General features: G+C 42.6%; 3 protein-coding genes across 5 annotated transcripts in view; 2 read left to right on the top strand and 1 right to left on the bottom strand.

Moving 5' to 3' along the window:
* Window positions 1-12,268, top strand: part of KNTC1 (kinetochore associated 1) — a 31,185-nt gene extending 18,917 nt beyond the window's left edge. The window contains exons 42-64 of one of the 2 annotated variants that reach the window (XM_053993741.1): window positions 218-334; window positions 721-830; window positions 1,049-1,259; window positions 1,896-1,985; window positions 2,184-2,355; window positions 2,736-2,794; window positions 2,933-3,149; window positions 3,741-3,814; window positions 4,703-4,913; window positions 4,995-5,104; window positions 5,481-5,530; window positions 5,877-5,955; window positions 6,466-6,584; window positions 6,713-6,848; window positions 7,122-7,217; window positions 7,888-7,944; window positions 8,257-8,311; window positions 8,402-8,465; window positions 8,991-9,120; window positions 10,014-10,103; window positions 10,637-10,782; window positions 11,336-11,426; window positions 11,660-12,268. In XM_053993741.1, coding sequence (XP_053849716.1) covers window positions 218-334; window positions 721-830; window positions 1,049-1,259; window positions 1,896-1,985; window positions 2,184-2,355; window positions 2,736-2,794; window positions 2,933-3,149; window positions 3,741-3,814; window positions 4,703-4,913; window positions 4,995-5,104; window positions 5,481-5,530; window positions 5,877-5,955; window positions 6,466-6,584; window positions 6,713-6,848; window positions 7,122-7,217; window positions 7,888-7,944; window positions 8,257-8,311; window positions 8,402-8,465; window positions 8,991-9,120; window positions 10,014-10,103; window positions 10,637-10,782; window positions 11,336-11,426; window positions 11,660-11,707 — 2,532 coding nt within the window. In that variant the 3' untranslated portion in view covers window positions 11,708-12,268. Of the gene's footprint in view, window positions 1-217; window positions 335-720; window positions 831-1,048; window positions 1,260-1,895; window positions 1,986-2,183; window positions 2,356-2,735; window positions 2,795-2,932; window positions 3,150-3,740; window positions 3,815-4,702; window positions 4,914-4,994; window positions 5,105-5,480; window positions 5,531-5,876; window positions 5,956-6,465; window positions 6,585-6,712; window positions 6,849-7,121; window positions 7,218-7,887; window positions 7,945-8,256; window positions 8,312-8,401; window positions 8,466-8,990; window positions 9,121-10,013; window positions 10,104-10,636; window positions 10,783-11,335; window positions 11,528-11,659 lie in introns of those variants that run through there. The other variant, XM_053993740.1, reaches the window with a different exon arrangement.
* Window positions 12,269-12,440: 172 nt separating this feature from the next.
* VPS29 (VPS29 retromer complex component) lies at window positions 12,441-16,662 on the bottom strand. Its single transcript, XM_053993743.1, has 4 exons — window positions 16,615-16,662; window positions 14,257-14,448; window positions 13,853-14,088; window positions 12,441-13,519 (listed from the first exon to the last, which is right to left on the bottom strand). Exons 1-4 carry the CDS (start codon window positions 16,615-16,617, stop codon window positions 13,402-13,404), a joined length of 549 nt encoding a protein of 182 aa, XP_053849718.1. The 5' UTR covers window positions 16,618-16,662; the 3' UTR covers window positions 12,441-13,401.
* A 720-nt stretch (window positions 16,663-17,382) lies between these two features.
* On the top strand, window positions 17,383-24,952 carry RAD9B (RAD9 checkpoint clamp component B). 2 transcript variants are annotated; one of them, XM_053993632.1, is made up of 11 exons: window positions 17,384-17,578; window positions 18,224-18,294; window positions 19,124-19,273; window positions 19,507-19,621; window positions 20,219-20,318; window positions 20,422-20,528; window positions 22,293-22,399; window positions 22,847-22,911; window positions 23,422-23,544; window positions 23,842-24,094; window positions 24,368-24,952. In XM_053993632.1, exons 1-11 carry the CDS (start codon window positions 17,545-17,547, stop codon window positions 24,497-24,499), a joined length of 1,257 nt encoding a protein of 418 aa, XP_053849607.1. In that variant the 5' UTR covers window positions 17,384-17,544; the 3' UTR covers window positions 24,500-24,952. The 2 variants fall into 2 exon arrangements, with proteins under 2 accessions (XP_053849608.1, XP_053849607.1); XM_053993633.1 differs by lacking the exon at window positions 19,124-19,273 and having other exon boundaries at window positions 17,383-17,578.
* The last annotated feature ends 231 nt before the right edge of the window (window positions 24,953-25,183 follow it).

Consider the following 25,183-nt stretch of genomic DNA (forward strand, 5'->3'; position numbering starts at 1 on the left):
GGAAAATATTTTAGAGAAAGTAAATTTTAAAGCAGCTTGGAACTGCCAACTCAGGAGGTGGGGTAGTCCTGACACCTCTGAGGCTTGTTTGCATTTTACACAGTTGTGTGATCATTTATGAATTGTTTAAAGTTCCTCTAAGGAGTCAGACCTCAGGATTCCCAATTTTCAGATTATTTATTAGACTTGTATTCACCTCCTTTCTCCTTCCTTCTAGGCAGTAGCTCTGGTGGGAGCAGAGCTTGCTGACCAATATGGTGAAGCAGAAGAAAAGAGAAAATTCCAGGAATTGGTTATTGATGCAGAATGGGGCATCCAGCTTGGTAAATTTAGTGTAAGTTTTTATTTATTTACTTATTTTAGGGTTTTATTAACTAATCAGTTAATAATATCAATATAATCTGGTATGTGTGTGAGTTTTTAGGCAGATTTCCCATTCAAATGTAAGGAAAGTTGTTGTTTTGGTTTTGATTTTTCATTCTGATTGTCTGCATAAATAAACATCAGAAATGGAAATGCAATAATTGAGGGGGCTGAAAAAGAAAATTTATGTTCTTAAGTATTATTTGACACAGGAGGTAATCAGGAAATCCACTGCTTTTTCCTGTTCTGAAAGTGTCTGGATTGAAACTAAAAGAAGTCAAAGTTTCACTGTATGAGGAATTAGTCTTGATATTGTCTAAAAGACTCTTGACAAGATGAATGTGTTTTTATCTGCAGATTTCTTTTGAGACTGTGTTTAGACAGCCACCAATAAGGAAGAAAGAACTCATAAGAGTGCTGGTACAAAACCCAGAAGTGGACACAGCTCTCATCTTGAATTACTGCAGGTACTGATTCCATGAAATCTATTGCTGTAAAAACAACCATGGCCACTGAAATCTCTTTTGCTTTAAATAAATCCAAATTAATAGAAAATGCAAACTCTTCTCCTTTTTTAAAGAAATGCTATTCAGAATACATCCTGCCTTGGCTTAATTTATTTATAAGGAAAGAAAGTCCTTGATGACAAAGCTCCCAGAGAGAATCATGCTCTGTTCTTTCTTAGCACTTTCATGCTGGACAGTGATGCTGCACTGCAGCTCTGCATTGAAACCCTTCTGCTCCAGAATTCAAACACAAATGATGTTGAAGATGACTCTGCAGAAAGCAGTGAGAGGCAACCTTATTCCACATTACTGGCTAGAGCACTAAAAATAATTCCTCTGCTGAGCAGCACCAGAGACCTGGTCATGAGCCTCAGTGGAATATTGTACAAGGTAAAAAAAAATAAAATAAAACAAAAAAAACCCAACACAGCCACATCCCTGAATCTACATCTAATAATTGCTGCATGCCACTTGAATGACAGAGGAATAATTCCACAGAAACTGAAAAGGTGGTGTTTTTTTCCAAATTTTCTTGAAGCTTATAAATGTTAACATTCAGTTTTTTGCTTCTCTACAATAGAAATGACAGCCACATATCTAATTTTCTCAAAAGAGAGGCAGGAGTTTTTCACCCCCCTTCCCTTAAAAACTGACCAGCCAGAAAATCAAACAAAAAAATAATTCCTAAGTACACTGGAAGAGTTCTACATTAAAAATAGGTGGGGGCTAAAAATGACATGTTGGGAGTGATTTTGTATTTCAGAGGGTTGGGGTTTTTGTGGGGTGAGTTTTTTGGGGTTTGTTTTGTTTCCAACACTGCTTGTTTGGTCTTTCTGCCAAATCCTGATGCCTTTTTTTAGGATTTAAGAAAGCGTTTTAGAGAATTATGTCATGATGCTTATATCAACATAACACTGAAGAAACAGTAATTGGTATTAAAATTGGGAAAAAAAAATCAACACACTTGTATGTTTTTATAAGACAAATAACGTAAGATCTTATAAAGCAGATGATTATTTTGAACAGCTGGATCCTTATGACTATGAAACACTGGAAATTGTCCTGAGAGTGATCCAAAGTGCTGATGAGAAGAACACCAGCATCCAGCTGAGCCAGGTGTGTCCAGATGTGTGACCTTGCTCATGGCACCTCAGTTCTGCTCTGTCTGTTTATTCATGGAGCTATTCAGCACTGTTGAAATTAAATTAATTATTCCATGTACACATCTTTCCCTTAGAAAATAGCCTTTAAAAAGTGATTTTTAGTAATTTCTCAGCAATTTATATTTTCTTATTTCTTTTTTTTTTTTCCTAGGCTTTGAGCCTCCTCAAACATCTGAAGTCTTACACAAGGATTTCTTCACCAGTGGACCTAGAACACCAGTATGTTTTGGAGCAGATGATTCCCTTGTCTCCAGCTGCTCACACCAGGCTGCCCTTTCACCTGCTCTTCTTCAGAACTGCCCAATGTTTCTGGAACATTATATGTAAGTTCAGCATCTCAAATTCCCTTTCTCTGTTATCTCTGACCTTTAAAGTGCCACAGTTTATGTTGTATATGAACTGTAATTCTTCATTAATGCAGTTTTTATCCCATCTGCTTCTGAAAGCACTTCTTGTGCTCCCAAATTGCTGCCCAGAGGAGCTGAGGTGATAAATACAGTGCAGGGTTTGTCTTCAAATTCTTTTCTAGAACCTCTAAAATGTATCCTCATATCCCACTTCCCAGCCCAGTGGGGATAATCAGGATCACATCCTTTCTCTCCCAATGGAGGTCCCCATCCACCAATAAACTGAAAGTGCTTCACTTCACAGAGGCAGCTGCCAGTGGATTGTGAGACTCTCACAGGCAACTTTTCCTTTTCAGCTGCAGAGCTCAGTGAGGAAACCTTCCCAACCCTTCTGTTGATTTCCAAACTAATGAAGGTACAGTAACAGCTTGAAGGAATTGATTTAAATATTCCCCCACACCCCAAAAAATGAAGTCTCCATCTTTCTTTTGCATGATGTTGGCCTCACTGTAGAAGCTCTGACAACTCTTCATCTACTTTGCCATTTTTCCAGGTTTCCCTGGATACCTTCCACATGTCTGCAGTTCGACATGTCTTTGAAAAAAAACTGAAACCAAAAATTCTTGAAATGAGAAGCAGTGGCTGTGCCTCCATTGTCAACAAGGAAACCATCAAAACTGTGCAGGCACTTCAGTCCTATCTGCTGGCCATAGTCAATCCAGAGTGGGCTGTGGCCATGGCTCACAAGATTGCCCAGGAATTCCCCACAGGTGAGTAGCAAATGGGATGGGGAAGGAATGGGAGGCTTGGGACAAGCAGAGCGAGGGTGGGAGCAAACATTTGTTCACTGATCCTGAATAACACCCAGCAGAGCTGGAGCATGAAAATGAATTTGGCTCCTGCATCCAGTTTGGAACAATAGGTTAGGAAAGCATCCATTTGACATCACAGCATCACCATCAAATCCTTCCCCACCTCTTTCTGTAGAATCATAGAAAGGCTTTAAGGTCCTTCCAGCCCAAACCTGGACACCTTCCACTAGACCAGGTTGCTCCAAGCCCCATCCAACCTGGCCCTGATGTCCTGACAGAAGTTTCTCCATGTTCACACAATCTTCAGACAAGTTTTCCACCAAGAGTCAATATTTCAGCCCAACTTAATCACTTTCTCTGCTCTTTGAATGCAAATAAATAATACATTTTTGCTCTTTAGATACAAAAGTTTTCCTAATATTTTAAATAGCTTCTAATTGTTTAAATTTTTTTCAAAATAAAATGGATATAGTATATAGGATAGGAAGGATTAATGAAAACTTAATTTATTTACTTCTGTCCCTTCCTTTTTTTTGAATAATTAAAAAGGTCCTGACCATGTCCAGGCACTGAAATTCTGTCTCTATCTAGCTGAGAAGTGGCTGAAGAGTACTACAGCTAAGGTAATGGAAACTGCTTGCCAGGTTGTTGTGAAGTTATTACAAAAATGACAAAATACTTACATTTGTATTTTAATTTTTGGTGTTTTGGGCAGTGGTGTGTAAATTGTACCATAACCAACTCTGATATGGGAAATACTTCTGGGGAAGTGACCCCCAGAAGAATCCCCTTTGTCCTGGAACATTCTCCTGCAAAACACCCTGCAAAAATCAGGCTTAGTGTTCTTGGAGCTTGGACAAAAAATGAGCAGTTTTAGGGAAAAATAATTTGTTCCTTCTCCTGTTGTGTGCATTTTTCTTGCTGCAGGAGAATGAGGTGGAATCTGATCCAGCTTTGATCAATGGCATTATTAATTTTTGCTTACAGTTCCAAGACTTTAGCTGTTTGCAGGGTTATATATAAAGAGAATCTGCTTTGACTTGATTCTCAGGCTTGTTTTCACATGATTTCCTTTCACAGGGAAAGGTGAATAAGAATCTCAGCTTTGATTATAAATCCCAAACTTCCTATGGAGTTGTTGAGGCACAAAGAACCCTAAATAGTTCTCTGTACTTAGTCACATGATCAGAGAGAATGATGCCAAAATTAAACTGAAATTTGAGCAGCCATGAATGCTAATATTTATCTCTTTTTCTTCTACACTTTACCTTAAAATCTCTTAATTTTACCTACTTGTACATTTTTTTGTTTGGCTCTTTCACAATGTAGCTTTGCAATTTTTTTCAAAACACCTTTCCTAGCTAAAGCAATGTGGTTAACCCTCTGTCTGCAGAAAAAATGCCTGTGGGTACACCTCTGAAGAGCTGTCCAGTCTGTAAAAAGATGATTTTTTCTTGTGCTTTTGAGTAAAAGAGGCTTTTTTAATGTAAAACTCTGGTGTTTTGCTAAAGGATGAGCCACATGAGAAAGCAAAAATCCTCCAGAGGAACTTACACTTGCAGTATAAGAGGGCAGCAACAGAAAATGTCCTGATAACAAATAACTTGAACACTGGGGAGCATCTAAAATCCATTGGGAAACCAGCAAATCTGATTGTTTTACTGTATGAACACCACAGCATAGACCAGAGATTCCAAAACCCAGCTGGCAGAGATTATCCAGGTGAGTTTGAGCAAAGAGAAGCTCTTTTAAAAACCTCCAATTCTGCTTTGGAAATAACATTGCCTGCACCTCTTCCTGTAGATATCCATGTGGCAGCTAAGGAGATTGCTGAGATTAACAACTTGGACATGAACAAAATTTGTGACAAGCTGCTGGCCAAATGGCTGTGTCCAAGCACACCACCCCCAGGGGTAAGGCATCCCTTTGGGGTTTGATCATATAAATTATATTAAATACAATTATATAAAATATGGGGTTTTTTCCTCCACTTGCTCAAAAAAAAAAATGGGGTTATTCTGTACAAACTGCCTGTAGTACTCATTAATGTATTTAAGATTTCAGTACTTTCCTAAAATAGCACACCAGTGTCTGTGGTGAGAAGGGTTTGAAATGCTTTTCCTTCTCTGTGTGTGGATTCAAACCTTCCCTTTAGTGCAGCCAGCCTGAAGGAGTAAAGCAGTTGTAAATACATCAGCCTCATCAAACACTGCTTTAAGCAGGGATAGCTTAAAGCTATTTAGCCAAACAATGTAAAAAATTCATCTAAATTTTCATTTCTTTTTAAAGAAAACCCAAGAAATCTTTGGAGATGTACAGGAGGATGAAGAGCTCCGAAGGTGTGTGTGTTGTCTTACCTGTGATATGGTGAATTATTTTTAACTAGCCAGTTAAAAATGGCTCTTTCAAGAAACTTAACAGTGGATGTGTGATTCAGAGCTCACTGTTCTTATTTTTACTTTTGCTGACATCACTTTTGAATCATCCAACATTTATTTATACCACAAAACGCCATTGACAATAACTTACATCTGTAAGTTTTTAAGAGTAGCTTTTTGGAGGTTTTCCCCTCCTTTTTTGTATCCTTGCTCTCTTTCTGACAGTGAAATATTCACATTTAAATGACAGTTGATGTGTTGTATTTCAGTAGCTGTACCTGCATTAAAAACAAACCCATTTTTGCAGGGTTATTTACCTACTTCAGTCTCGTCCAATGGATTACAGTTCCAGAATGCTTTTTGCAATTACAACATCTGACACATCTGTAAGTTGCTAAATTCTTGTTTTAGCTTTTTCTCTCTTATTAAATGCTGTCTGTTTTACTGCAAGAGCTTCAACTTTTGGCCTTTGCATCTGTGTTTTGGATGGTTTGTGATTTGTATGAGCTGTGTTTTCCTCCTTTCATCAGCCTTTGCTTAAAACTGATTTTCATTGAATTTTGCTATTAACTCTCAAGAGCAGCCCTTGAACTCTGGGTTTTCTAAACCTGTTGCTGATATTATCCAAAACATTTGCTAGAGTGTGCCTTAAGCTGGTGTAAGGCATTGCCTCACTTTGAATGGAATGAAAGAGTGGTAAAATTGTTTCAGCAGAACTTTAACCTCCAGTTTTTCCACACCCAATTACATTTGTGCTACTATATGTCACAAATATTTTTCTTGCCTGTATCAATAGTCTGAAATCTAGAAAACTAGAGGGTTTTATACACCTGGGATGATCCTTTCTAGTTGTTCAGCCAGTTGTTGTGACTTTGGGACTGTGTTTTCCCCCTCAGCCCTTTGATGACACCCAGCTGACGTTTGCTCACAGGACCAGAGCCTTCAGGTGTTTGCTCTACCTGGCAGATACCAACACTGTGGAATCACTCTTCAAGCAACCCATTGAGAAAGTCAAGTAAGAGGAATTTTTTACATATTAAAGCAACAGAAGGACACTTTTCAGTGTTATCCTGAGCTTGGATACGTGGATTAAAATATAAACATCACTTAACTCCTGCTTTGGGGGGGGGTTTATTTGCACAGGTATTTTCTGAAGTGCTGCATTTATCTGGCAGAGTTTGAGATCCTGAATATTCCATACACTTATGAATCATTCCACAAGAGCCCTAAGGAAGGCATGATTAAAGGGCTATGGAAGAACCACAGTCACGAACCCAGGGTAGGGTTTTTAAATCCTTTGTAAATTATCTTACACACTGTGTGAATTCACACCCCTCTGCAAAGCACAGGCTTTTCTAAACATTTTTCTTCAGTGTACTCTGGAAATGACAGATAAAAGCTTTACCCTTCCTATAATTAGAAAATAAAATACCACTTTTAGATGGTTTAGGTTTTGTTCCTCCCATGTGTGCAATAATTCTGGAAGTGGCTTGGAAAGGTTTGAAGATGATGAATTTCTGTTAAAATGCAGCATGTCCTTGCTCCCCCTCAGGCTGTGAGACTGGTGACAGAGCTGAGTTTAGAATACCAAGTCTATGATCCCCAGCTCTGGAATGGCCTCCTACAGAAACTCCTGGGCTTCAATATGGTAAGGAATTTTTAAAGGATAAAATCCTGCAGCAAGGGGCGAAAAAGGCTGGGTTTATCCAGTGATCTGTGAAGAACAGGAGAGATACAGAAGCTATAAACCATGGTTACTCTGAGCTCCTGAACTGATGATGATTGGAAGAATTTGAATTTTCATCTTAAATTGTTATACTTTGATTTTTTTAAAATCCCTTCAGAATAAATCCTATAATAATAAATTGAAAATTTTCTTCATATTATTATCAATTTATAACATAATAGGCACATTCTTGTGTGCAAATATATTCAAACTGTGCATACGTGTATTTCCATGTGTGTACATATATACGTGAGCCCTAAAATGTATTTTTGATGATGGAAATCCTGATTGTTGCCATTCAGAATCCTAATTGCCTGTGACTGTCAAACATTATGTAAAGTTGTTGCAGCTTAAGGAAGTAACATGTACCTGGCAGTGTGGTTGATAATTTAATTTACTAAACTACAAATTTAATTTAATTTAATTTAATTTACTAAACTACAAAGCAAATTTCCATAGGTGTCAAAGGAGCACAGGTACCTTGAGAAATTCTAAGTTTGCATTCTGCAAACAAACCAAGCTAAATGCAGTTCTGTAAATTATTGCCAAATCTTCAGAAACACCAAAGGATTTGAATTTTGTTTTCTTCCAGATTCAGTATCTAAGAAGAGTTTTGGTTGCAATTACTGGGATTCCTTCATTATGGGAGGTAAGCAAATAACTGTCTGGCTCCTCATCTTTTTCTTCACTTAACAGGAATTTGGAGTGTTTGTGTGTCAGCCATGAAAAGATTATTTTTTAATTGCTATTATTTCTATGACAGTGCAATATATCAGAATAAAATCAGAATATTCCTAAATCTTGGACTCTGAGCTAAGGAAAGCAATGTTAGGGAATAATTCCTCCAGGATAAATATTGACAGGCTTCCTCCAGGTGCAGTGGGTCGGGGTGTCTGTGTTTATAACACATGGTTACAGCTGGTTTTGGCTGTAACTTGAACAAAAACTTTGTTGCCACCAGAGTCCCAGCTTCAGCCGAGCCTGGCGCAGCGTGGTCCTGTCCCCCTTCCTCACAGGTAGGGCTGTACTCCCTGTCCTGCTCCTGGAGTAACTTGGTTGTAGATTTACTACACCTTGTTCTCTTTCTTTTTTTCTTTCTTTCTCAGCCTCGTGTCCCCCAAGTCCCAGGCAGCTGCAGGAGTGCCGGGAGTGCTTTGTGCTCCTGCTCAGGTGAGTTCAGAGCCCTGCCTGCCCTGCTCCTGAACATCCTGTGCATGAACCACACTTGCATTGCCTTTGCAGTGTAAAAAGCACATTGTTCCCTTATTTCATTCACCACAATGCTCTGACTTGCTCAAAAGACCCACCAGAGCTCAGAGAGCCTGACTTGAACCAAAGTTAGTTTGGAAGTAGAGTAGTTTTGGGTTGGGAGGGACCCTAAAGAATATCTGGAGAGGGATCCTACACTACTGTGCAGACACACCTGTACCAAAGCTCTGCTCTGGGCAGGTGGCCAACAATTGCCCTCAAAATAGGCTGCTTAGAGAAACTGGAGGTGTGATTTGGGGTTTTGGAAAATCCTCATTAGTTTGTATTCAGTGAAACTTCAATTTGCTTGGCCATTTCTGGAACTAATGTGAGGTAGAAATGTGTTGCCCTACCTGACTTCCAAATCTCAGGGCAGTTTTGCTGACAGCACTGAGCCATCCAGTGAAACAAATCACAGCTGAGAACTTCCCTCCTGATCTCCTGAAGGTGTCCTGTCCTGGCTGACCTGGATATTGTTGGAATTGCTAAACAATACACCCAGCTGGACCTCCCAGCTTTTGCCCTGGGCTGCCTCTTGGTCATTCCTCACTCTGAGAAGAGAGAGCAGCAAATTCAGGTAAATCAGAAGTTTTGTGTTCTGTCTCTGCAAGGGAAATGTCCTTAAATATGTCCTGCTCACCAGAGCAGGTCAAAGGTGAGTTCCAGTTAACTTCAACACATCACTGCTGATAAATGCTCAACATCTGCCACCCTCAAAGGCTTCTAAAGGGATCATGTGAGCACTTCCTCCTTTTTCTTTTAAAACTTCAGTCATCCCCAGTAGCTTTGTCATCTGACATTGCCTTTAGAGAATTTGAGGATGTTTTATGAGATCCCACCCATAAAGCACATGGGAAAAAAAAAAAAAAAACCCAAACAGTAAAACCCAAACCAGAGCAGATGGTAAGAAAAGTACTGACTCCTACTTTGGAAGGGTGTTGAGTTGAAAGCTCCTGACTTCCAAGGAAGATGTGTGATATGCACCAGTTCTGATAGAAACCTTCTGCCTTAAAGCCATGTCCTCACCAGCCATGTCCCTTGACATTTTCCCTGCTCCTGTCATTTGTTTCCATTCATTTCTGCTCTGCATTGTTCTCCCAGATGAAGCATTAGAGGCTGTTCCCATATTTGCCACCAGCAAACTGGGACCAGAAAAGGCACCTGAAATTCTTACACTTCCAGTCATTAAAGCTCCTCTCAGAAAGGTTTTCCCAAATCACAGCTTAAGTGTAAGACACTCAGCCTGCTGGCAATGAATCAAAAAATTCTCTGACAGCTACAGCAAAACGCCATTTGAGAGAGTAAAAAGCAACACTTTCAGTCCAAGCACACAGATCCTGGTTTGATAATTCTGTGTTTGCACCTAGAATTTCAAAAGATTTGTGAATAAATCAAATATTTGTTCTGAAGGGAGCCTTCCTGCTTTAATCAATCACAGAATAATAATGTTTTGTAACTTATCTTCACAAGGGTTTGTTATCAACCTGTAAGAAAGAAACTGTGCTGCAACAATTGGATGAACACATGGACACTGGAGAACTGGTAGTATTTGCTTCCCAGGTAAATAAATAAAATTTACTTCACTTCCCTTTGACTTGGAGGCTTTTTTGATAGATAAGTGTTCACAGGACCACCTTTTCTCTCTCCTCTGATCTTGTCCAGCCTTACTTGACTTTGAATGCTCAAAAATGTAGAATACTTGTAAAATGCAGAACCACCTTGTTTTTCCTAAATAAATATTTGAGGCTAAAAGGCCAAAGGGTTTAGGAAACTGCACTTTTGCCTTGCCTTGAGCTGCCTCCCTGTGGGCAAGTTTAAGACACTTCCCTCTCTGAATTTGGGATCAGTTTTAATAAAATCTGCCATTTCACAGCACTTAAATAAAATGTAAAAAAAAAAAAAAAAAAAAAAAAAAAAAAAAAAAAAAAAAAAAAACCAAACAAACAAAAAAAAAAAAAACAAACAAACAAAAAAAAAAAACACCTCTTCTTTATAGAACCCAATATGAAAACTATGAGCTCTTTCCATTCAAAAGTAAAATCTCTTTTGTCTAAAATATTAACACTTTTCATTACTAAAACTTAAATCTTCAGATCAAATCTTTGATTTTGGACAGCATCATCAATGAGAAGCTCTATGAACAGTTCTGGAAAACTAAATATTATCCACTGTTAAAGCAACACCTGATAAACACCCACAGAATAAAAGAGCTGGTGGATTATTTTGCCAAAAACAACTGGTAAGTTAATAAACGGTAAAAAAACAAGTGCAACTGGTAGCAATTGCAAGGATTAAATCTCAGCTTTATTTAATTTTCCCTTGTTTGAAGTCATGGAAGTTTTAATAACAATAAAAACATGCAGAAAAAAAACTATCTGCCTGTACTGAAGACTTGGGAATTGGTGGTTTTGCCACGAAGTTTTCAAGAATTAAAATCCCTTCTTGTGCTCCGCTTAAATCACAAAGGGGGCTGGGTTGGGCCCCACTCCCCTGGGGATTCACAGCACCTGGGCACACTCAGAGCCCAAACCCTGGGGCTTGCAGGGCACTGTTACCACTGATCCCACACTCACACTGGGACAGGAACCAAGAAACATTGAAATTCTGTATTTATTGATTTTATTAACAGCCCCAAGGAAAAAGCCAGGCTTGTTTTCTCTACTGGGAAATTACAGGGCCCATCTGACTTCAAAGCTATGGGATCATATTTTGTTTTCTACTTCTGTTGTTTAAGTTGTTGGCTTTTTAGAGAGTTTCATTTGACAAAATTGATCAACTTTTGCCTCTTACAGCCTTGATGATGCAACAGCCCTGATTCAAGAGTATCAAAAGAAACGTGGAAACCCTGCTCTGGCAGATGTCCCAGCATCTCATCTTCTGCAGGTAAAACAAACCATCTCTGCACCTCAGGCAGTGTTTTTTCCTTTTTCTCTAAAGGCTTTCACCCAACTTCTTGCAAAAATACTTTTTAGCTGATCTACTTTAGTAACATGTACTGTATATAATAAAATATCCCTCCATTAATTCGAATAATTCATTTTACCTGAACCAAATCTGTGTCCTGGATCACATCCCATTTTCCTAAGTCCTATTAATGTTGTTCTTTGACCTTCCAGATGTACCTGAATGGATCAGAGGGGTCCTCAGTCCTGGAAGTGCCATAAATTAGCTCGAGATTTCCCCTTTTCCCTCCTCCCTCTCCTGGCAGGAGTGGTGGGGCTGTGCATTCACAACTCTCGTACTGCTCAGGAGAACATCAGACTAAAACCCCAAAGCTTTTACCAAGAGCATCCACAACCTCTCCACGTTTTTCCAGCTGTTCTAGGCTGCTTCTCCTCCATTCTCCACCCCCACAAAACCAGTTCTGACTCACAGCAGAATTTCCTGTTTGTAGTCATCAGTTCATACTCAGCACTTTAACTTTGGGAAGGAGTAAAGTTTATTTCCTTTACTTCTGTATTTCCCCATGTTCAGGCCTGCTGTCAGGACCACTCTGAGATGTCATCCACAGCAACAGAACCTTGTCCTGACTGTGATAAACTTTTATAAAACTGCAGGAGCAGTTCATAAAAAAAGCAGTTCATGTAAAATACTTTGTAGACAAATTGTAAGTGTAACTTTACAAACTTATGTATCAGTTTTGGCCTTACAGTAAAAATAAATAAACTTGAGTGTCAATTTTGGCCTTACAATGTAAATTAAAAAGAAATAAACTTATGCATCTACTTTGGCCCCATACAATATTCTATAAACCTCTTAATTATGAGTTTGTCAATAAATTGATGTTCCAGTCAATGGAATTCCCTGAATATCATGTGCCAAGGTTTTCTTTTCAACTTTGCTCTGACTGCAAGAAGTGCAATTAGCCAGAGGTTCTTGAGACACCAGCCTGAAATGTCTTTTTGTCCAGGGCAAAGCAGGTTTATTTTTAATAGAAATGAGTCATTTAGTCAGCTCATGACACAGAAAGAAGGGTTCCAGCTGATGGAAAAGTCATAATCCAAAGGCCAAGGAAACTGCCCCCATCCTAAACATTCTGCTGTGGGAGACAAAAGATAAAAATCTGTTTTGTTGGAAAGTTACAGCAGTTGTGAGAAAGGGGAGCTGTTAAATACATTCAGGTCCCTGCAGCTGTGGGAACAGAGGAGCCACAAGGTGCTGTTCTTTGAACAAGCCAGATTTATCTTCAGCAGCTTTAAAGAGTCACATGGAATTACATCATTGAGAGCCTCTGTGCAAAGAGCACAAAAAATGGAGTGTCAGATGTGAGCCACAAATAAAGGAAAACCTCTCCTCACTGGTTACAGATTTAATGAGACCATCATTCATGAAAGCACATGGAGATTTGGAAGTGTTTGATCAGAGAAAGACTCAAACTTTCTACAGTGAAATTACGAGGTAATTGTAACCCTTTCAGAGCCTATCAAGCCATTTTAGTCCTTGAACTTATTTAATTGTCTCAATTTAACATTCTCAACTATCAGCTGGATTCTGGAGCAAACCCAGCCTGGTCCCAGAACCCTCAATCTCTGTTCAAGTCCTGTACAAACATCCCTTAGGAGGAGACACCAAACCACCACAACTGCTGCATTCTTCCCCAACACCACCTCACCAAGCTCAGCTTTTCTATGAAGTGGAGTTTATTACAACATTAAGGAACAGTATTTAGACAGTTATCTTAATGGAATATTTTACAAATCATACAGAGAAAAGCAAACACAAGGTTGTTTAAATTCATGACAAGAAGTTACATTGTTAAGCTGTTAGCAACAGTGCAGGGCTGTAAACGAGCAATCAAGTTTTGGAACTTGCAGTTCAGAAGGAGATGGTAAAAATACCAGACAAGCAAAAACATGTTTTAGGATTTCTTGTACTCAATTCTTTCTACCTTCACATCATCTCCAATTAGTTGATAGACATATGTAACTACTGTAGAAGCCTGGATGTCCATCAGCACAAATGAAGGAATGATGTTGCTGGAAAGAGAGGAAAAAATTCATAGTGATTGTGTGTCTATAACCCCTTAGTGTTTTACCCCTATTCAGCAGAAATCACTTCAAGAGAAATGGGAATTAATTGTATAAGTACAGCACATGAGATCTAAGGCTGTGAGCATTTCATGTTTCAGTCCAGGAGATTGAGCAAGTACAGCTGTGTAAGTTATACAACTCTTAACTATCCTCTCCCTGATATTTAAATCAGAAATATTAACCCTCAAGAGTTTGTAGTTCAGTTTTGTTACCAAAAAAAAAAAAAAAAAAACAACCCAAAAACAACAAACCAAAAAAATCCCCCCAATATTCACTCACTTCTCTAAGGCATGGTAGGCTCCTGTAGCTGATCCTGGGTTGATATAGAATTTATTTTCATGTTCAAATGCCTCAAATTTGTGTGTGTGTCCTGAAATGAGGATGTCCACATCAAACTGCCTCTGGAGCAGTGCCAGGCTGGCCATGTCACCCCAGGGGATCACCTGATGGCCATGAATCAGCCCAATTTTGAACTGTCCAACAGTCACAACTTTCTGCTCGGGATAATTCAGGTTCTAAAAATAAAGAAAATAAACTCAGATTAGACAGATTTATATTTAAACCCAACCCTATTGCAACACTCAGAAGGGGAGAGCTCAGGAACTCATTCCGCCACTTTTCCTTGAATGAACTCCGAACGCAAAAAACGTAAAAGATACCCCAAAAAAAACCCCAGACACTACCTCATCAAAGTCCCCTCTGACAACATGGACATCCCCAGCCAGGGTCTTGAGGTAGTCATAGGTGTCCTTGGTGCAGAGGTTCCCTGTGCACAGGATGTGTTGGATCTTGCCAGGCACCAGCAGCTTTTTGAACTTGGCCGGGAGGCTGTTGCAGCGATGGGGGATGTGGAGGTCGCCCAGCACCAGCACCAACTGCAGGGGCAGCAGGGGAGAGAGGGGACAGACAGGGGTCAGGGCACAGCCAGCACTGCAGCGTCCCCTGCAGAGCCACACCTCGGCATTTGGACCCCAAAGCTGCTGGAGTAAGGATGGAATGGTGATGGATTCTGCTCCACGGGGAACAAGGGGCTTTGCCAGGCCACGAGCACAGGGGGCTTTACAAACACAGTTTGTAAAGTGGTTTGTTTGTGGTTTGTTGCTGAAAGCCAGCAGTGCAAGGTGACACGGTCCTGATGTATTTTACACAAATTTGGGAGCCACCACAAACCATCCCACTGTTTTTTCTCTCTACCACATTTCAAACAGACCTGGCTAAACTGCAGCCACTTCTCTTAAAAAAAAAAAAAATTCTTCATCCAAGCTTCTCTCCCCTTACTTAAAAAAAAAACAAAATATTTTTAAAAAGCAGCAAATTTGCAACATGTATTAATAGCTGACCAGAAGACAAAGACTGTTCAGAGTCATGGCAGAAACCACTGAAAAACTGAATAAGGCTAAAAAATACAAACAGGGCACTGCAGAGAAGCCAATCCAGGTCACTGCACAGTGCTCCTGTCACCACTTGTATACATTTATAGTTTCAGGTGCCAGAATAAAAATGTAGTGGGGGGCTTCAAAATTAAGGCTTGAGATGATGCAAGGCCATGGCTTAACAGCACAGGCTTTAAATCTGCAAATAAAGCAACAATGCAAGCAACAAAGGGCAAATTAATTGTGCAAAAAGGGCATGAGAAGCTTTGTAAAGCAGGGAATGTTATGGCACTGCTCTGGGAAAACCCTGGATCTGGAAACACTCAGCCCTAAGAACTCAAAGAATGGCCCCAAATTAAAAGAGATTTTTATCTTCCACTTCATGTTAGTTCCTAAAATGACACCCTCAAATGTGTTTGTAAAGGACACAGCCCAGATTTATTTCTAGGAACAAATATAACTAGGCTAGGAAATTGTATTTTTAAAGATTTTTTTTTTCCTCATGGGTTTTTAGGCCATGCAGTTACCTTCAGGTAACCCTCCTCAAGAAGGCAGAGGGAGCTTGTGTAGTATTTTTGATTGGTTTAGGGTTTTTTTTTTTTTTTAGATTAAGAACATCTCAGTGCCACTATGAAACCCATCTGGAGACAGATGGTTGAAAGTATTGCTAATGCAATAGAAAAGCTTTTTAATCAATGAGTGACCAATACAAAACGAAACCAGGAGAGGAAAAAAAAGACATTTTTGATGGTCTTTGAAGAGTAACAAATGGGTAACAGTGGTTTGGATTAATAAGTGGCAATAGATTGTCTTACTGCTGCCTAAGGGACTTAAGGGTGCAGTACCAGGGATGTATTTGATGTTTAATAAAATTATCCTGGCACTCACAGGGCCCACCGAGGCAGCAGTGTGTGCTCTCAGCACAGACATCCCCTCTGCTGACAGAATGCCAGCCCCTCGCTTCCCCAGAATTCCCATTTCAGCTCCCATTCATTACAGAGAAGCTCGGCAAGCTGCAGTAACCAAACCCAAGGAGCAGCACTGCAGGCTTCAACCACCACAGCTACCTCGAGCTGAAAGCAGCGGCGAAAAAGGACAAAACACCTGGATTTTCGGGTGTGATCTGGGGCGGGGGTTGGCCAGCAGCCCCTAAATTCATCTGAGCCAGCTGGCAGTGACACGGAGGAACACGAACGAGCCCTTCCCACGGGTGTTAGCGAGAGCCAAGGAGTGACTTACTCTGTGCCCAGCCTGATTGGAATGAAGGAGTTGATTGCAGGGGATGAGAAACAGGGCGGAACATGATCAATGTTAAACGAGAGGAAGCAACAGAAGAGAAAACACAGCCAAATGAACGGGCAAATAATAATTAATGAATTGTCGATGTTATGAAAGAAGCGTTAAATAATTAAAAAAAAATAAATTAACGCGATTACGATAAAATTAATACAAATTATAAACGCAGCTCCGGCAGTCACGGCCCGGCCCTCACCCCTCTGGGGGCCTCGCCTCAGCTGGGGGCCTCGCCTCAGCTGGGGACCGCCCTCCCGCCCGCTCTCCCCCAGCCCGGCCGGGTCGGGCCCGGCTGCTGTGGCCGTGCCGGGGGTTCCGGTGTGGCCGGGGGTGCCGGGGGGGTCCCGGGGGGTGCCGGGGTCCCCCCGCTCTCACCATCGCGCCCGCTCCGCTCCGGCCCTCCCGGAACCCGCCCGGCGCCGCCCCCGCTACGGCGCCTGCGAAGGGACAACACAGCTCCGAACGCGTCCGTGCCGCTGCCGCTGGCTGGGTTTTTACACACGTGAAACGAGAGTTGTCCGCAAAACGAGCCGATAATGACGAGAGAGAGGGAGAGAAAGAGATTATTTATTTCAGAGTTGAGCAAGCCTGGGTGCTCCGTGGTCTCCCACAAACCAAGCACCCCAACTATCAGTTCTTTTTACTATCTATGCATTTTAGGAATGCACCTAAGCAAGCACCTCAACTATCAAATCTTTTTACTATTTATGCATTTTAGGAAACGAAAGAATTGGTGTTCGTTGGCTATAAGCTACATAGTTGTCTTATTAATTAGTATTCCATAGGTAACGATTCTCTTGTTTCCCATGCTAATTAGTGCCATGTTCAGCCCTTCTCTTCTTTTGGGTCGGGGTTTCTTGGCTCTGTCCCTGAGCTGGTGCTGCCGAGGGCAGCTCCGATCTCTGCTCCGGGACAGGGGCAGGACCCATGAACGGCTGGAGCTGTGTCAGGGCGGTTTAGGTCGAAGCTCAGGGAAGCTTCTCCCTCAGAGGCTGCTGGGCACTGCCCAGGGCACGGGCACAGCCCTGAGGCTGCCGGAGCTCCAGGAGTGTTTGGACAAAGCTCTCAGGGACAGCCTGGGATTGTTGGGGTGTCTGTGCAGGGCCAGGGGCTGGACTGAAGATCCCTGCGGGTAACTCGGGACAATCCCCGATTCCATAATTCCATAATTCCACAGAAATTCCACCGAAATTCCACCGAAATTCCACCGAAATTCCACATCCGGGGCTCCGCGCGGCGCGCGCCCCGCCCCCGCGGCGTTTCCCGCCCTCCGCGGCCGTGAGGGGAGCGGGGGGGGGGGCGGCCATGAAGTGCGTGATCGGGGGCGCGCAGCTCCGAGGTAGCGGGCCCCGGGGAGCCCACACAGGCGGGGATCGGTGCGGGACACCGGGAAAACGGCACCCCGGCACGGCCCTGAGCGGAACACGAGGAGCGGAGCGGGGGATCCGCCTCTCTCTCCCTCGTCCCGGCGGGATCGGGCGTTGTTCAGACGTGCAGCGTGTGGGGGCAGCCAGGGGGAGACGCCATGGCCTGGCTGCGTTCCCCCTGTGCAGCTCCGGAGGCACGGCTCGACTCCTGGCTGCGGCATCCTGTGGGGAAAGCTGCTCCGCCGCTGGCTCTGCTGGGCTCCGCCGTGGCTCTTAGGGTTCCATCTCTCCTCTCTCATCTTGCTTCTCGGGCTTTCCATCTGCTAAATGTCATTTCTAGCCCCGCTGGTGGAGTTTTGTCTGATCGACTTAATTTGTGGTAACTCCAGGTGCTGCAAAGGGACATCCGAGGTGCCTCACCAGAGGCAGCTTTCCAAAACTTTGAGGGTTTGGATAATTAAAATTTTAATTAAAAAGTTACAGTTTCCACCACCCATTTTCTTTCAAATGTATAAGAAATTTGTAATGCTTCCTCTTGGATCATTCTGGAGAAAGTGCAGTGCCACCCTTTTATTTTAATTTGGAATGCATGTTGCAGTGTTTTCTTTCCCTGGCAGTGTTTGGAAGAGCAATACATGCCATAGCACGGATTAGTGATGAATTTTGGTTTGACCCCGTAGAAAAAGGAGTAAGTGAATTTTAGTTTTTCTAATTTAAAAAGTTTTTATTATAAGCCCAGTATTTATGCTATTGGATATTGTGATTTTGTACAGGTACCATTCAGTCCATCACATTCTCAGCTCCCTCCACTTTCAATATGGACAAATGCCATATTTTCTGTGATTTTAATGATGCAGATTCCATCGTGGAAGATTTCATTCCTACTCTGTCCTAAGATACTTTGATTTTTTTTATTGTCCAGGACATCTGGATTAATGCCGTGGGGTTCAGTTCTTTTTGTCACAGGTCACCAGGTTTGAGTTTTGTACCACACAGGAGCTGCCTCTAAAAACAACATGTTTTGTACTGTTGTGACTCAACAGGAAGAACACATCCATTAATGCCTCTGATTAATCAAACACCATTTCCAGCAGAATTAGTGTTTTCTCCAGAGGTTTCTCAGTTAAAAGTGATCAGCTCTCCTTGGCTCACTGGGAGGATGGAAAATCACAAGTGGAGATATTTTGGTTTTATACCTGGGGAATTTTTGGGGTGTGAGTGGTGTCTTTGCTTATCTGTCCCTCAAATGCCTCAAACACAAGCTGAGCTCTGGGTGTTTGGGTAACTCAATTATTCTTATTTTAAAAATAAAATCAAATTAAAAAAGTAAATTTTTTAAATCATTTTGAGATGTAAATATTCAGGTTTGCTGGTGGCACTGAAGCCCAGAGGAGGCTCTTTTTAAAAGGTTCCAGTTTTGAGTTAATAAATTGTTTTACTTCTGTTCCCTCAGTGGTTGGATTCAGTGATGTTGGAGGTCTTTTCCAACCCTAATGACTCTGTGATTCCATTTCCAGCTTGCCTTAAGATCAGTGAATTCCTCGAGGTCAGCATATGCATGTGTGTTCTTCCCATCCATGTTTTTCCAGCATTACTGCTGGACAGCTGTGTCCCAGCCCTGCCAGAAGGAGAAGCAGTTATCCCTCCCCTGTAAATTGATAATTAAGGTACATTTTAGTGAGTTGTTACACACAGCAGCAAATTAACCCAGTTTCCAGCTGAAATTACTGTGGGTGAGGAGCCTGGGCTCTCCCAGTGTCCCCAGAGCAGTTTGGGGAAGCCTTAAGTGCAGCAGCTTGAGATAAACCAGGGTACAAACCCAGGGAAATTATATTTATTGCAGACCTGCTCAGGGAGTAACCTCTGCGCTGAATTTTTTGATTTTTTTTTTTTTTTGCAGTCAGTTCTCCCTGTGTTCAGATGTGTAAATGTGCTGGAAAGGAATGTAGAGAAATGCAGCATCTCCACCAGCCCCAGTGAGCACCACATCACCTTTCAGCTGCTCTGCAGGCACGGTAAGGTCACAGGGGAGCTTAGAACCACAATGATCAACATTATATCAACATATATCAACACAGGTCTGTCATCCTCAGCCCAGCAGGACTGGGAATGTTCCTCAGCATCAGTCTTTGCAAAATTCCTAAATGAACATCATCATCATGTCCCCCCACAGAGCTGTGCTGTGCTGCAGGCAGTGGTTTGTGTTATCAATAATGCAGCTGGGGTTACTGATTTAGGATAATACACTGAATTAGGTCTGCAGACAGCTGAGCTCCCTTAGCACATCCTTACCCAGAAGGGCAGAGATCTGTAGGGTTTGTGTTCTGCATTCCACTCCCATTTACATTATTTTACCAGTTCATTACTGAGGCTGTTTCCCACCATGCATTTGTTGGTTTATTTCTTGTGGATCCTTAAAAAACTTCAGATGCTGTCCAGGCACAGCTAATGGGATGGAGGGAGTCTAAGTTTTCCTGCTTGTGGTGAGTTACTTCCATATAGCTGGACTAAAGTCACTTGGTTACTTCCTCTATTGAACAATAAATATTTTAAAAAAACCAAACTAAAATTACAGCCAAGAACTGATTTTTGTTCATTTCCTTCATACTCAGGTGTTGTGAAAACCTATAACCTGACATTTCAGGAGTGTGATCCCTTGCAGGCTGTTTTTGCAAAGCACATGTGTCCAAACATTCTTAAAGTCCACTCCAGGTAACAAACACAGATTTTTTTTTTTTTGAGTTTTACTTTCTAATGTAACAAATGCTAAATAGTCATAGACAGAAATATTTTAGTGTTGAATGACATTTTATAGGCTGCTGGCTGATGTGATGATCCACTTCCCAACCAGTCAGGAAGAAATAACCTTGTCTGTAACTCCAGTGAAAGTTTGTTTCAAGAGTTACACTGAGGAAGACACTGGTAAGGAAATTAAAATCTGAACCAATACTTGGGCTTTTAACTTTTTTTTTTTTTTTTTTTTGAGGTGAACTCCAGGAATAATAACTGTCACGACATAAATGTGGGATGAATTTTATGGCTGAATGACATTTTTAACAGAACATTATAGAGAGAGATTTTAAGTCATGCTGCCACCCGCTGGTTTTAATAAATTAAATAAATTTAAATAAATTGAAGCATCTTCCTGGTGTCAGTGGCAGATCTCAGACTGAGCAACCAATTGAAATAAATTATGCCACTTGCTGTAGGCTTTGAAAGAGGTAATTACTGTGCTGCAAGAGCAGCAGCCTGGCAACTGCCAGGAAAAAGGGGATAATTTTATGTTTTAAAAAGAACTATTTAAAGCTGAACACCACAATTATAGAATTGATATCATTAGAGAGTATATTTTAGTCTGAGGACAGCACAGAGTGTCAGCAATCCCTGCACTGTTATGCCATGGTCACATCTCCAGGAGGTAGAAAATGAGCTGGAGATTCTTGGGGTGTGACTCAAACTAATTTTGAAGATGTAATTGTGGTTTTGAAGTAGAGGTTCTTGTGTATCATATAATAAAGAGATGCTTTTCATACTTGCTGTGACCAAAGCTGAGGAGAATGACCTGGGAAGAGCCCAGAGCTGGGAATTGGGCTGGGAACAGGCTAAGAGAAAGATCAAGTAGCAGAAACTAGCTGGAGTGAAACAGGGCAGAAATTACTGAGAATAGAGAGATTGCATTTTGAATGACACATTTTGAGACTTTAGACACATTCACTTACCAGGACTATTGTAAGAAAGAAAGTGTAAAAATGGTACAATTGTAAAGAGATACCAAGGGCCCAGTGAGGGAAGGGAGGGGGCAGTGAGAGGTGCTGTTCTCAGGTGAATCTCCCTGCCTGCAGCACCTCCTGTGTCCTTTGAACCCCTCACCTGCCATGGGGGTTCCACTGATGTCAAACCCTCTGCCCACCTCTGCTGAGCCACAGCTGCACGTGTGTGACAAACAGCCACAGCCACAAGGAGCTTCTTACAAGAGCCTGTTTGACCTCTGGGAGACAAAACAAAGCAGGGAGCAGGGAAAGGGAAGAGTGGGAATAGCCTGGAGCACTTCCTTGGCAGCCTGGCCTTGCCGGGGAGCAGCTCAAGCTGCTGTGGAATTTCTCTGAGCTCTCCGGGACTGTCACACCCTCTCGCTTTCTCTTCACACACCCATTGACAGTAATCTCGTGGTAGCAAAAAACTGAATACCTGAAACTGAACAGCCAATTTCCCGTTGCCACTTTCCTGTGTCAGGAAAAGATTGTAATTTAAAACAAAGAGCCTCTGTCCACCTCCATTGTGCTCTGGTGATTGGCAGTAATTTTGATTAATCTCTTCAAGTCACGCTGCATTTTGGGCTTCCCATCCATGCAACAATAGGCAGCTGGGAATATTATTTGTGATGGATGCATGGGGAAGAAGCAGATCTGCAAGAACAGCAGCAGGTGTTAGGTTAGATCACACTGCAGAACATGGAATAGGTTCTGTTAAAATCCATTCAATCTACACAAAGTACTGCAAATAAATTGAGGATTTTACTTAATTCTAATATGCATATAAGCTAAATATTTATTACTGTTGACCACTATAAAACCACAGCTATTTGTTCAAACAATGCTTGTGTAAAAACCTCAGGGTTACAATCACAGCTTTGTTGAGTTCAAACTTCACTGCTTGAGTCCCTGACTTTGTTGTTATCTCAAACAGACTTTTCAAGGACAATGCTTACTGAGATACAGCTCAGTCCAGAGGAATTTGACTACTTTCAAGTCGGAGTAGATTCTGAAGTGACATTTTGCCTTAAAGAATTGAGGGTAAAGTAAGAATTTGTCTGGGAAGAAAACCCATTTCTCATCAATTTGCCTGACTGGACCAGGAGAACACAGGATGGTCCCTGTGGAATGGCCCTGGGCTGTGCCCCACCAGCCCTCCTGACAGCAGCAGGGTTTCACCACCTGGGTGAGGATTAGCTTTAAACCCCAGGATCCTTTGAAAGGCAAACAAAACACTTCTGAAACAGAGATGAGGTTTCTGTGCTGGGCAGACACAGCACAGCTGCCCCAGGGAAAGCATCGTGACCAGGGAAGTTCTCCATGCAGAACCTCCTCTGGCAAAGCTCTGGCAGGGAAGGACAGAAATTATTCTTAGAAGCAGCAGACTTTCCCCCTCTTTTTGCCAGTGAACAGCAGCTGGGATAAACTTACATTCCAGTATCAGTGTTCTGGGTTTAACAAGCACTTCACCCCCACCCTTCTCTGCAGGGCCTGCTGGCGTTTTCCGAAGCCACGAGCGTTCCCGTGTCCATCCACTTCGACAGATGTGGGAAGTACGTGTGGGACCTGCCCTGGCCGGGGCCCTGCAGTCACCCAGTGAACACTGAACTGCACATTAGGGCAGATTCTCCTTTCAAACCCAAAGCCATTTCTAACCTGCAGTCCAGAGTTTGTAATTCCTTATAAACACTGAACCCGGGCGTGGCCATTGCCAAGGCAGCCGTGCTGACTGACGAGCTCCCTGTGGATAAATTACCTGGACACCTGAGGCTCTCAGTCCCCTGCAGGCAATGATTTATTTATTTAGCACCTTAAAGAAACAATATGTTTTCTGAATAAATACAATTTTAACAATTACATATTTAATGCTATCATTTGACTCTGACACTGCACAGCATTTGCTGATTGGAGCAGTGAGATCTGCAACAGGAGCCCCTCTCTCATTCCTCAGCAGCAAATACAGGAGATTTTCAGCTTTTCAGAGGGGGTGCTTTTTAATTCCATAGGTGGAATCACAGTATCTGTAATTCCCTGTGCTGTTTGGTCTCAATACTTGTGTTTAGACCCATTGCTTTCAGCATTGAGGACCTGCTGCTGGAGGCCAGCTTTATCCTGGCTACCTTGTGTGAGGCTGAGAAGGAGGCAGCTTCTGCAGAGCCTGCCTGCTGCCCACGGCCCTGGGACAGGTAATGGGGGCCGAGGGGGCCTTAAGAGGGTGAGGGTGAAAAACTCAGATTTTCACAGGAAAACTGTGAACTACAGGGATTCAGGAGCATCTCAGCAGCACAACAGCAATAAGGGGGTGCAAGAGAGAACATTCTGTACAAGCTGCTGCTTTCTCATCTTCTCAGGGTCTGGGTGCAGCAAGAGGGAAGATGCTGAGAATCTCCCCTAAAGCTGTAATCTTTTCACAGACAGAAAACAAGGATATTCCAATGAAACACAAAGCCAGCTACTAACCTGCCCTACTCTGTCCAATCCAGCTCAAGGACTGGCATGGATAAATCTGACCAGGCCTCCATGGATGGAGCCAGCAATGCAGTCACAGCTGCTTCCAAAAAGCCACAGCAGAAGGGAACCACTCCGAGCATGGACCCTGCAAAACCCCCGAGTGCTTTGGCAAAACAAGAGGTACAAAATATTCCCAGAGGCACGGAGAGGGATGTGCCAGGCAGAGCAGGAGCAGCCACGGCCGAGGCAGCGGGAGGAGAGGCCACAGAGGCTCCTTATGCCAAGGTGAGGGAACTCCCCACGGTGCCAGCAGTGGAACCCCACAGCTACTGTTTGGCTGAGCACCCCCACGTGCCCTGGGGGTTTCAGTGGGATCAGCTGTCACAGCAGCATAGCTGGAAAACCCCAGCACTGCTGGGAACACTCCTGGGGGGCAGGTGGGTTTCACTGGGAAATGCTGCTGGCTGAGAAAGATCTTAAAGTGGCAAAAGCTCCACAAATAATTAATGCCCAAATTCTGTATCAGATTCTTACCTGTACAAATATTGCATTTTCCAGTTCCATTCCTTATTCTTTGGAGCTGTCTCTTACAAGGAGAAGGAGGCCATGGGTGACACCTTCCAGAGTTTGGTGACAGCAAGTGACACTGAGGAGGAGTTGGGTGCCTTGCAGAGCTCCCCAGTTCTGTAGTGCAGGGCTCGGGGTCCAAGGACAGACAGTGGGGAGTGCCCAGGAGGGAAGGGCAGGGCAGGCCCTGCCTTTGTCACTGGTGCTGCGACCCAGCAGCACAGAACGTTCTGGAGCTGTCAGTGCTCTTGTAATGGCACAGATTTAGGTCACGATTAACTCCGTTGAGGTTTGTGTGTTCTGCAGGAACTGCTGGGGGTTCTGCTCTCAGAACACTCTCACTGGAGAGAGGCTCAGCTTCAATTCAAACTCTGTTACCACATCGGGCAAATGAAGCCGCTGTTCTGGTTAAGGGTGCTGGAAAAATAACCCAACCGTGCCCTCTGTCACAGCCAAACCCAGCCCAGCTCCAGCAGAACTCAGGGTTTTACAGAGACTCTCTAGAACCAGCCTTTAACTGAAAAACCAAAGTTGTCACAGAACTGCATTTTAAAAAATAAAGGTTTGTGTTTCAGACTTGCATTATTCTTTTCCTTTCCCTGTGTCTCTCCCACCACACACCAGGGGCAGTGCAGTATTTCCAAAGTCACACTGGGATACAACACTGAAGTTGCCAGTCAATTAAAGGATCCTTATCTGTCTGCCAGACTGCTGCAGAATCACTCAGGTGTGGATCTGAGAGCAGTGCAGGGAGCTCACAGTGACAGCCCAGCCCCCCCGGCCCTGGCTGTGCCTCTGTGCCACCAA

This window comes from Vidua macroura, chromosome 18 (genome assembly GCF_024509145.1).
Source record: "Vidua macroura isolate BioBank_ID:100142 chromosome 18, ASM2450914v1, whole genome shotgun sequence".
In the NCBI taxonomy this organism is placed as follows: Eukaryota; Metazoa; Chordata; class Aves; order Passeriformes; family Viduidae; genus Vidua; species Vidua macroura.

Excerpts from the sequence above, each read along its gene's own strand:
- VPS29 (XM_053993743.1), bottom strand. Across the intron at positions 14,089-14,256 it reads TCAGAGGGGACTTTGATGAG|AACCTGAATTATCCCGAGCA; the intron begins GTAGTGTCTGGG and ends CTTTATTTTTAG. Across the intron at positions 13,520-13,852 it reads GCCTACCATGCCTTAGAGAA|CAACATCATTCCTTCATTTG; the intron begins GTGAGTGAATAT and ends CTCTCTTTCCAG.
- RAD9B (XM_053993632.1), top strand. The coding sequence starts at position 17,545 with ATGAAGTGCGTGATCGGGGGCGCGCAGCTCCGAG. Across the intron at positions 20,319-20,421 it reads ATTCTTAAAGTCCACTCCAG|GCTGCTGGCTGATGTGATGA; the intron begins GTAACAAACACA and ends GACATTTTATAG. Across the intron at positions 22,400-22,846 it reads TTTGCCTTAAAGAATTGAGG|GGCCTGCTGGCGTTTTCCGA; the intron begins GTAAAGTAAGAA and ends CCTTCTCTGCAG.